Here is an 11,627-nt window from a genome sequence, read left to right on the forward strand (position 1 = left end):
AACCAAAACTATGCTAGATATCTCACCAGATATCTTTTTTCCTATCTGGTTTTAAGAGTTCAGACTATCCTCAGAGCTGTGACCCATGGTTATGAATACTCTGGATAATCTCAAATCCTTCTAGCATTCAAGAAAGGAAAAAAAAAAACTCTATCTCAAGTCTCCAGCAAGCTGGTCTCAAAAGGATATTAATCTGGTATGTTTCCATAATCAGCATTTGACATTTTAAAATCAGTGTCAATTTCAAACAGCAAATGCTACTAATTTTAGCTCAATGTTTACATAAATTTTCTTTGATATTTGAAATTTGTTATATTCTGAAGGATATAATTTCTCCTTCTTTTGCTAATTCATATATTAATTCACATAAGAATTACAAATCTTTACTCTGAATAAGTCTCCTCTACCTTATCGTCTATCAGTCGCTCTATATCCTTTAGATGAACACTGTGCTTTACAATTTAACAAATACTTCCCTCCCATTGATTCAACAAATGTTTATACAGCACCAGTTATGTGCCATTGGAGTTTAATGGTCATATGCCCTAGTTTCTATCTTAAGCTCTTTTTTTTTTTTTAAAGAATTTATTCATTCGACAGAGAGAGAGACAGCCAGCGAGAGAGGGAACACAAGCAGGGGGAGTGGGAGAGGAAGAAGCAGGCTCCCAGCGGAGCAGAGCAGGGAGCCGGATACGGGGCTCGATCTCAGGACCCTGGGATCACGCCCTGGGCCGAAGGCAGACGCTTAATGACTGAGCCACCCAGGAGCCCCTATCTTAAGCTCTTGTATATTTGGTCACTTATCTTTATAATGACCCTGTGAAGAGTGGCAAGGTATTATCCTCATTTTAACAGGTGAACCCATAAGCTCCATGTTTAACTGATTTTTCTCCATGTAAGGACAGGACTGGACACGAGGATTCCTTACAAGAAATGCTACAGGCTATTAATTACAACTGACAATCTGAGATTAATTCCGTGTGACACTATTTTAATTCTTTCTCCTTCAGATAATTCTCGGAATTATCCTTAAATTTTTTTAACGTTATTTTCAGTCTCTCCCACGTGAAGCAGAAGCCATGACTTATTCCTCTGGTTTTTTTTTTTTTTTTTTAAGATTTTATTTATTTGACAGACAGAGACAGCCAGCGAGAGAGGGAACAAAAAGCAGGGGGAGTGGGAGAGGAAGAAGCAGGCTCCTAGTGGAGGAGCCTGATGTGGGGCTCGATCCCAGAGCACCGGGATCACGCCCTGAGCCGAAGGCAGACGCTTAATGACTGCGCCACCCAGGCGCCCCTATTCCTCTCAGTTTTAAGCATACAGGGGAGAGTCTAATGGTGAAAAACCACCACCACATAGGCTACTCATGCAGAATGCAGAAATAATTCATGTTAAAGGACACTTCTCATATTTTCAAGCAGGGCTGATACTCAGGCCATCTGTGAATCTTTAAATACTGTTTGAAAATAACCTTTCCTTTTAGCTTCCTGAGACCCATCCCTCACTCCAGCCCTGCCCCATGCATCCACAGGTCTCCCTAATTAGTGCCAGCAGCCAGCACAGCGGAGGGCCATCAGGATCCCATTCTAAAGCTGTGGCCAGCTACTACCCCAGTGAGTCGGTGTCTGTGCTTTATCAGTTGACAGATATTTTTCATAACCCATCTGCCTTCAGAGAGGATCTTGGCATGCAGGGAAGCCATTCTTAACTCTCTAGGCTACTTATCTGTAGTATAAAGGTAAAGATGGAACAGCACTGTGCCTACTGATGTAATTAGAGGGGTATAGGGAAAACCCTTATCTTATTGTTGAAATTTTATTTACATCTGAGTGTGAAGACCTGATTTATTAGATCCTTTCCAATCAAACAGTTACCTGAAAGGATGGCTCTTCAGGAAGGGGAGTGGCGGGGAGAGTTGGATCCAGAGCATGGAGAAGTAGTGCCTGGAGAAATCAACCTCAAGGGCCTAGAGTGGAGTGCTAAGAGAGAAGGCAGCAGAAGGCAGATTTAGGGAGTTGCCTTTATATTCCTTTCCCTAAGATGAAACTTCTGCTCTTAATATTACTCTTAAGCCAAATAAACCTTTTCAACAGATACAAAGGGAAGAGCAACAAAAAACCAAAAGGTTCATCATGTTAATGAACAGTCTAACTGCCAAAACTTGAGAGAGAAATTGCTTAATCTTGTATTTTATTTGAATAAAACCATTGTATGGCCATTAACGGATCAGTCTAAAAGGAAGTTACAGCATCACTGTATTTATACAAGAGGAAGCAGCAAAGGTGCACATTTGGAAGTGAATATAACATTGTACAATCAATTCACATTAAATATCATAAAAGTAGTTGGAATGCAGCATTATATACGTGCTATTGAGAAGGAAAGGGGAACATTTACAGAGTTAAACTTTTGTATAACACGTGAATTTTGATCCGCTTTAACTTAGCAAAAAGCCTTATAGTTTGTAATGAAATGACTGTGTGCCCCAATCTCACCACCACTAGATCAAGACACTGAAACTGAGAAGGGTCCCTTTCCCAGGTTATGGCTTTATTCTTGACATCCCTCTAAGAAGAGACCAAAGCGATTGTGGAACTGACTCATACCGGGAGTAGTGACAAAGTACCACGGTCACGACAACAAAAGCCGAAGAAACATCTACAATTGCTTTACCTTTAACTGCTGATGTCACGTACAGTACGTTACAAGTAAGCATAGTTGTGCGTTCATGAGTTGACTGCACTAACTTCTGTAAAAACTTAGGAATGAGCACATCTGAGTATATGGATACTTCTGTATCTTACAAAGTCAAATCAAGCGTTTTCTACTTCAAAATTTTTATTTCTGTGTAAACCAAAGACAGAACTCCTGGAGGTCAAACAGGGAAAACAGACACCAAGTTCAAAGCACTATTAAGTCATAAAACAAAACAGAATCTGAGGTAGAAGTCAGGCATATAATCCACAAATTTTTAGGGGCTTACTGAACCGTCACATCTCTAGTAAGATCTCATTTTTTTAAAAAAAGTCACTAGTTCCAAAAAGTTAATAATCCACTCTCTGAAATCAGATGTAAGATTATGACCAACAGAAGATACACACAAACTTTTGTCATGTTAACAGAGGAAATGGTTTTACTAAAAGCTGCTGACGTTTCCATCAGTAGTAACCATAGGGAGGCCGTTGGTTGTAACCATAGTGTCCGTACTGGTGGGGGTAGTAAGGTTCTTGTCTGTGCTGCGGGTAATTGTTACCCCAGGATCGTCCATGCCACTGATTGGATCGATTGTCACTTGGCCACCCCCGTCTGCTATCCCTACCTCTAAACTGTCTGTTATCTTGCAACCTACAACAACAAAACAAAAAGGTTTTTATACTTCCCTTTTAAAAAACACGAATGACAAATCTATCCCAGTGTATTTTATTTCTCAATCTAATACTCCATAAACAAGACAGTAAAAGAATTTTTCTCTGCAGAATGTTACATATAGCACCAGTTATTCAAAACTTTCCTAAGATTTAAGTCATTCTTCCAGTATTATACTGGATACACTTTGCANCTCATGCAGAATGCAGAAATAATTCATGTTAAAGGACACTTCTCATATTTTCAAGCAGGGCTGATACTCAGGCCATCTGTGAATCTTTAAATACTGTTTGAAAATAACCTTTCCTTTTAGCTTCCTGAGACCCATCCCTCACTCCAGCCCTGCCCCATGCATCCACAGGTCTCCCTAATTAGTGCCAGCAGCCAGCACAGCGGAGGGCCATCAGGATCCCATTCTAAAGCTGTGGCCAGCTACTACCCCAGTGAGTCGGTGTCTGTGCTTTATCAGTTGACAGATATTTTTCATAACCCATCTGCCTTCAGAGAGGATCTTGGCATGCAGGGAAGCCATTCTTAACTCTCTAGGCTACTTATCTGTAGTATAAAGGTAAAGATGGAACAGCACTGTGCCTACTGATGTAATTAGAGGGGTATAGGGAAAACCCTTATCTTATTGTTGAAATTTTATTTACATCTGAGTGTGAAGACCTGATTTATTAGATCCTTTCCAATCAAACAGTTACCTGAAAGGATGGCTCTTCAGGAAGGGGAGTGGCAGGGAGAGTTGGATCCAGAGCATGGAGAAGTAGTGCCTGGAGAAATCAACCTCAAGGGCCTAGAGTGCAGTGCTAAGAGAGAAGGCAGCAGAAGGCAGATTTAGGGAGTTGCCTTTATATTCCTTTCCCTAAGATGAAACTTCTGCTCTTAATATTACTCTTAAGCCAAATAAACCTTTTCAACAGATACAAAGGGAAGAGCAACAAAAAACCAAAAGGTTCATCATGTTAATGAACAGTCTAACTGCCAAAACTTGAGAGAGAAATTGCTTAATCTTGTATTTTATTTGAATAAAACCATTGTATGGCCATTAACGGATCAGTCTAAAAGGAAGTTACAGCATCACTGTATTTATACAAGAGGAAGCAGCAAAGGTGCACATTTGGAAGTGAATATAACATTGTACAATCAATTCACATTAAATATCATAAAAGTAGTTGGAATGCAGCATTATATACGTGCTATTGAGAAGGAAAGGGGAACATTTACAGAGTTAAACTTTTGTATAACACGTGAATTTTGATCCGCTTTAACTTAGCAAAAAGCCTTATAGTTTGTAATGAAATGACTGTGTGCCCCAATCTCACCACCACTAGATCAAGACACTGAAACTGAGAAGGGTCCCTTTCCCAGGTTATGGCTTTATTCTTGACATCCCTCTAAGAAGAGACCAAAGCGATTGTGGAACTGACTCATACCGGGAGTAGTGACAAAGTACCACGGTCACGACAACAAAAGCCGAAGAAACATCTACAATTGCTTTACCTTTAACTGCTGATGTCACGTACAGTACGTTACAAGTAAGCATAGTTGTGCGTTCATGAGTTGACTGCACTAACTTCTGTAAAAACTTAGGAATGAGCACATCTGAGTATATGGATACTTCTGTATCTTACAAAGTCAAATCAAGCGTTTTCTACTTCAAAATTTTTATTTCTGTGTAAACCAAAGACAGAACTCCTGGAGGTCAAACAAGGAAAACAGACACCAAGTTCAAAGCACTATTAAGTCATAAAACAAAACAGAATCTGAGGTAGAAGTCAGGCATATAATCCACAAATTTTTAGGGGCTTACTGAACCGTCACATCTCTAGTAAGATCTCATTTTTTTAAAAAAAGTCACTAGTTCCAAAAAGTTAATAATCCACTCTCTGAAATCAGATGTAAGATTATGACCAACAGAAGATACACACAAACTTTTGTCATGTTAACAGAGGAAATGGTTTTACTAAAAGCTGCTGACGTTTCCATCAGTAGTAACCATAGGGAGGCCGTTGGTTGTAACCATAGTGTCCGTACTGGTGGGGGTAGTAAGGTTCTTGTCTGTGCTGCGGGTAATTGTTACCCCAGGATCGTCCATGCCACTGATTGGATCGATTGTCACTTGGCCACCCCCGTCTGCTATCCCTACCTCTAAACTGTCTGTTATCTTGCAACCTACAACAACAAAACAAAAAGGTTTTTATACTTCCCTTTTAAAAAACACGAATGACAAATCTATCCCAGTGTATTTTATTTCTCAATCTAATACTCCATAAACAAGACAGTAAAAGAATTTTTCTCTGCAGAATGTTACATATAGCACCAGTTATTCAAAACTTTCCTAAGATTTAAGTCATTCTTCCAGTATTATACTGGATACACTTTGCAGAGAAATAGGCAGACCACAACACAAAACACTGTCCCCACTAAAACACATACACAAATGAACGGCAAGGAAAAAAAAACACATGATGCTGACAAAATATTAAAGCAAATATTTACCAGCCACTCACTGTGCGCAGGCAGTTACCAGGCATGAGGTGCACCGTACTGAACAGAAACACTGGTTCCTGCCCTCACTGGCCTTATGGGCTCATGGAGTAAAGCCGTCCTCTCCCACATCAGCCACCTGCATGTCTCCTGAAGTAATACATACCGATTGCCTCTATTTCTCTGGTTCCCACCAGCTCTGCTATTCCATTCCTCAATGATTGGAGGGGACTCAGGAGGGCGTTTCAGGTATTCCTGGTACTCTTTGTCATCTTCTGTGAATCTACTGGCAAACATCTCTTCAAAATTGGGAACAGCTTCAGAAGTGTCTGTCATCCTGAAATTCTGTACAGTTTTTAATAGGTTTCTATGAGAATTAAAAAAAAAAAAAACTGTCTCACCAGGTAGTGTAAAAAAACCAAGAAATGAACAATTTTAGGCAAGGTACTCATAAAAGTCTTTGTATACTTTTAAATTTAAGATGGTTTTAGACATTCAGTTCGGTATTTCTTGATTTCTGTACCATAGGCATTGTGCTGACGCCTGGGATACAAAGATGAACAATATAGCATGGTCTCTACCCCCCCAAAGAGCTCTCAGTCTAGTGTAAGAGACAGACGTAGTGTAAATACAAAGAGAGGAACAGTGAATGTCAAGAAACAAAGCTGAACAAATAAATGGTCAGGGACCAAACTGAAAAACTGTGTTCAATGCAAACAACTTTGCACTTACTCTGGTTGGAAAGGGGGAGCCTTAAACCTAAGTGGTTTAAGCAGGGAAGCCTCAAGGGCAAACTGACTATTTAGAAGGACCACTTTGCTAAGGGAGAGAAGAGATTAGTGAGGGACAAACCAAAGGCAGATTACTGCAGGACTGGAGGGCTCAATCTGAGGCAGAAAATCTGAGCACAGTTTTTTAAGAATTCCAGGAGAAATTAACCACTAACCAGATGCTGGAAGAAGAGGGGGGAGTAAAGGATAACTTCCAGGCTTCTAGCCAAATGACTGGATGGGCTGTGACGCTGTAACTACAGGAAAAAGGGTAGGTGAGGATACAGAGTTTGAAGTTAGTTATGGTATGTACATCCACATGGAGAGTGAGCTCCCAGTTACCTATATGGAACTGAGAACTAGGGTGATAATAACTATGGGAGACATCAGCAATTCTGTTGGTGCTTAATGTTATGAGAGTGGATGAGATTTCTCAGGAAGACTGTGGAATAAGAAGAGTATCAAGGAGCAGAATCCTGGAGAACAATGACCTATAAGGAAGTTGGAAATAAAGAAGAGGAGAGAACACACACACACACAGATAAGAATCAGAAGAGCTTCCCACAGGAGGCAAGAGAATAGAGTGAATGGTCCTCAGTGTTGAATGGCACAATGATAGAACCAAGAAGAGAAAATTAATTGGATTTAGCCATCAGGAGGCGATTATGTTAGAGTACTAGGGATTGAAGCAGGACTGCAGTTTATTGAGAAGTAATTGGAAGCTAAGGAACTAGAAATCTACACGGATTATAGACTAAGCTTTCAAGAAGCTTCACTGAACACAAGAGAAAAAAAAGGCAGTAGCGAAGCAGTTACTGGAAGATTACCTCCAGTTTTTCCCAGGACACTGACCTGAGGTGGTTTATAAGAAAAGAAAACCAGTAAAAAAGAGAAACTGAAAATACAGGAGAGACATGAAAATGGAAAGGCAAATAAGCATTTAAATGAATAGCTACTCAAGTGTAGGATACTTTATAAAGGCATCCAATGTACTCTTATTCTATGACAAAATGAAAAATAACTATGATACTGTCTAACAGCTAAAAAAAACCCTGAAATCTTTTATTGGCTGGGTTCCCCAGGCCAAGTATGGGTTCATTCAAGTAGTATTTCTGCAGCCACGTTCTCAGAGAGCTGACATCAGTTCTCTGAGAAAGGATTTGGCTTAGGCTACAAGAGGCCTCATCCTTGAGAAGCCAGGGGACCAAGAGTTCACTTCTTTTAATCTTAATTCAAGATCTGGAAGCCAGCCCGATCAGTACTAGGTAGGCAGCCCTCTTACCAGTCTTCCTTGGCCAAACAGTGGTCAGTACTCCTGTCCCCTGCCTTTCCTAACCCAAACTTCATCTTTCTACTCTTTGCCTCAAGACTCCTAAAGCCAGTTTTATGATTTGGGACGTATATGACATCATGCTAAAACTTTAAAACTGAATCTCCCCCTCTTGCCTGACAACCTAAAATTATTTTTTTCCTGTATTACTTCAACTTAAAATGAAAGCCTTTGACAAAGACACGTGATGGTGAAAGGCAGCTTCTTCATTAGTTTTTCTGCCAAATCCCTCAAGAAATACGCCAATATTGATACTACTGCCCTTAACCCAACAAAATTAAGCCAAGACTATTGTGTGGATGCAAGAAGCAATACCCAGAAGTTTTCTCTTTCAGGCTACTGCTCTCATAGACTTTCAGTGTGTCTGGGATTGGCAAACTGATGTCAAATTCTCAAATCCAAGGGATGATTTGTAGTAAGTTCAGCTAAGGAAAATCGTGCCTGGATTTTCAGAGGAATCACAGAAATCTCCAGAAGGATGACCCATATCCCACCAGACAGGGAGTAAAAATTTATAAGGCAAGGTAAAAATACTACTCCCACGATCCCCCCTGCCACAAGTGAACAAGTTTCTTTACCAGCACTCATGAGAATGGGACTTAAATAGAATTCTGATGGATCTGAGCTTTACTTACCCCAGCAATTAGAGGCAGCTGCAATGTTTAATGTTTATGTTGCTTCGATCTGTGGGAGGGAAAAAAACGCTTGAATCCCTGGAAAGAAACCCTCAAAAGGTGTATGGGGTGGGGGCGGGGGAGAAGGGGCTGGTTACAAACGCTCCGCTGGGCCTTCTAAACCAGTAGGCTAGTCCGAGCACGAAGGAGAACACGCTGCGTTCTCTTCTTTTCCTAGAAAGGAAGGCGTCAGCCCTTCAGACCCGTCCTCCAACACCACTAGTTTCTTTCTTTCTCTCTCTCTCTCTTTTTTTTTTAAAGATTTATTTATTTGAGAGTGAGAAAGAGCGAGCACAAGCAGAGGGAGAAGCAGACCCCCTCGCTGAGCTAGGAGCCTGACATGGGGCTCGATCCCAGGACCTGGAGATCGTGACCTGAGCCGAAGGCAGATGCTTAACCATCTGAGCCACCCAGGCGCCCCCCACCCTTTTTTAAAGATTTATTTACTTATTACCACTAGTTTCTTTGTAAGTAACACCACAGTCAACTCTGGCTGCAGGCGACTGACGCCGGACAAGACTGCTCGCACTGGGCCTTCGCTGCCCAGGAGACGGACCCAGACCTCCACCAGGGCCCGGCAGGGCTTGCCCACCAAGGCTCTGACAGGTCTGCTCCCTCCCGCAGCACCTCAGCGCCCCAGACGCGACGGCCTGTGGAGGCCGAGAGGGATCCCCGCTCCGTGCGGCCCCTTGGCTCGGCCCGCCCAGCTCCCTGCTCCCTGTGGCCCCCACAACGGGCGACCGGCTCGCCGAGGGCTGCATCCATCCCGCTCCGGCCGCAACCCCCCGCCGCACATGCAGGAACACCCACCTCCGGCCCACACCGCGGCCAAAGGATCTCCCACTACTTCAGCTCTCCAAGGTAACGGAGCCACTCGGGCGACAAGCCGATATTCCTCTGACTTCCGCTTCCGGCGGGCCAGCGTGGGGGCGGGGCTGCCAGGTCTCGCGATATCGCGGGCTCGGCGTGCGGGGTTTTCCCCGTCGCTGGATCGACGGCGCGACCCGCGGACTGCGGCCGGCGGCTCGTCGGAGGGGGCGGTTCCCTGCGTGCGCTCTCCGCCCGCGCTCCCTGGGCAGGACACTACGTCGCCGTGCGTGTGAAGTGTCTCCCTGGCTGGGCACCGGTGACGGGTGGGGACGGGAGTTCAGGAAATATGCGGAGAGGCGAATGGGAGGCCACTTCCGGCGACGCGAGGCGAGGGCTGCGGTGGACTGTGGGCACGAGTGGAGGGCCTCAGCGGTCCCACAGCTCTCACCCCTGCCCGGCCGGGCCGCGGTAGGAGGGTGTCCGTAGTCCGTTCCTTACTCGTTTTTGCCGAAGCACCCCACTCTGCACCCGCTGAAGTCGTCAGCGCCCAGCTACCTCCAGGTGCCTTGGCCGTTCCTTCTCGGGTGTTCTGCGGTTGTACCAGCGCGGGGTTTCCCAAACGTAACTCGCCCCTCGCTCAAAAATCTTCACTGGCTCCCTGTTGCCTGTAGGTTAAAGGCCAAATTTATTAACTTAGATTCAAAACTCTAACTTTATTTTCTGTTGTTCCCCTTTCATTCTCCCTTGTCCCTGGCAAACCGGACTGTATGAATTACCCCATTACCTTTATAAAGACTGCTCCCATCTCTTTCTCCATGGAATACCCTTCCCTCCCCATCTTCTTAGTATGTTGAAATTCTGTCCATTCTTTAAAGCCAGATAAAGTGACCTCTCCATCTAGAAATAAATTTCGTTCCTACCGAATGTCCATCCTACTTTCTGGACCATTCTTTCAGGTAGTACCACTTTCTAATTTTGAACTAAAATTGTGTACAACTCTTCCCCCTACTAGACTGTAAACAGGCCTTTTTCATTTCTGCATCCTGGAATGTGTAATGTGCTTTGCACAAAGCAAGCACTCAATGCAGAATGAATGTGGAACTGTGAACATTCCAAGCCATGTTTTAGAAACACTGAGCCAGCAAAAGGGAATAGAACAGTATGGATGAGGACCTCTGGTAGTCTCCTGTGTTGGATAGTAGAGGTGAGAGGGGAAAGAGCAAGGTTAGAATAACTTGAGTAACACTGTCCTTGGTAACAGATGGTAGGGGAAAAGGATTAGGAGGAGTCAGGGAAGATTCCACCCCTGTAAGCCTGGGAAGTTGGGAATCCCAACCCAAGCCAACTCCATGCAAGTGCAGAGCCCGACACAGGGCTTGATCCCACAACCCTGAGATCACAACCTGAGTTGAAACCAAGCGTTGGAGGCTTAACTGAGCCACCCAGGCACCCCTTAGGGTGAGTTAATTTAAAGCAGAAATGAGCTCTGTTCAAAAAGATTTGTAGAATTTGAGAATGGCATGTTAGGAGTATAGGACTAAAGCTGAAGGAGGAGAGGTTATGCCTAAATATGTAAATGTGTTAGTCATCTGTGAAGAAACAACAGTTGAAATCAACAGTGTATATGATCTTTCTAAAGGAGAAAGTATTTATAGAGGAGCAGAAGGCCAAGGCCTACGCCTCAGGAAATACCCATATTTAGGAGGCAGGAATAGGAAATACAAACTCGAAGAGGAGATTTGAATAAATACATGGTAGCAGTGTAACAGTTGAAAAACTCAGAAAAATGCTTCCCCACCTGGTATCAGGAGTCAGGGAGGATAGTTGGAAAAAGGAGGGTGGTTGAAGAACAGTTTGCTGGCTTCCTTGTGACTTTATTATGTCATTATTTCCAGGCGATGAGGACTTGCACAGGAAAGAGTGTATCTCTAATTTCATAAGTACTTAGGTGATCCTAGGCTTCTGAGAGTTTCTGTGAAGAACTTTAGGTATTCAAACCAATTTTCAAATGAAACTATTTTTCCCCATTCATTTTTTAAATATTCTTTTCCTTTAAAAATTATTGGAATGCCTGGGTGGCTCAGTCCTTAAGCATCTGCCTTTGGCTCAGGTCATGATCTCAGGGTCCTGGGATCGAGCCCCATGTCGGGCTCTCTGCTCAACAGGGAGCCTGCTTCTCCCTCTCAC

At 43.3% G+C, this 11,627-nt stretch overlaps 2 protein-coding genes across 5 annotated transcripts; both read right to left on the bottom strand.

Annotated features, from left to right (window-relative positions):
- Nucleotides 1–2,820: 2,820 nt before the first annotated feature.
- On the bottom strand, nt 2,821–3,383 carry LOC117803852 (RNA guanine-N7 methyltransferase activating subunit-like; the record flags this gene model as incomplete). The annotated part of the gene is made up of 1 exon (XM_034668886.1): nt 2,821–3,383. A coding segment is annotated over one exon (225 nt), but the record flags the coding sequence as incomplete, so codon positions are not given.
- A 1,633-nt stretch (nt 3,384–5,016) lies between these two features.
- RAMAC (RNA guanine-7 methyltransferase activating subunit) lies at nt 5,017–9,580 on the bottom strand. Of its 4 annotated transcripts, none has more exons than XM_034667823.1 (5): nt 9,441–9,524; nt 8,729–8,804; nt 8,592–8,640; nt 6,023–6,201; nt 5,017–5,541 (listed from the first exon to the last, which is right to left on the bottom strand). In XM_034667823.1, exons 4-5 carry the CDS (start codon nt 6,190–6,192, stop codon nt 5,355–5,357), a joined length of 357 nt encoding a protein of 118 aa, XP_034523714.1. In that variant the 5' UTR covers nt 6,193–6,201; nt 8,592–8,640; nt 8,729–8,804; nt 9,441–9,524; the 3' UTR covers nt 5,017–5,354. The 4 variants fall into 4 exon arrangements, with proteins under 4 accessions (XP_034523714.1, XP_034523713.1, XP_011215180.1 ...); XM_034667822.1 differs by having other exon boundaries at nt 6,023–6,223; nt 9,441–9,519; XM_011216878.3 differs by lacking the exon at nt 8,729–8,804 and having other exon boundaries at nt 9,441–9,580.
- Nucleotides 9,581–11,627: the final 2,047 nt, after the last annotated feature.

The sequence above is a fragment of the Ailuropoda melanoleuca genome, chromosome 9 (genome assembly GCF_002007445.2).
Source record: "Ailuropoda melanoleuca isolate Jingjing chromosome 9, ASM200744v2, whole genome shotgun sequence".
In the NCBI taxonomy this organism is placed as follows: domain Eukaryota; kingdom Metazoa; phylum Chordata; class Mammalia; order Carnivora; family Ursidae; genus Ailuropoda; species Ailuropoda melanoleuca.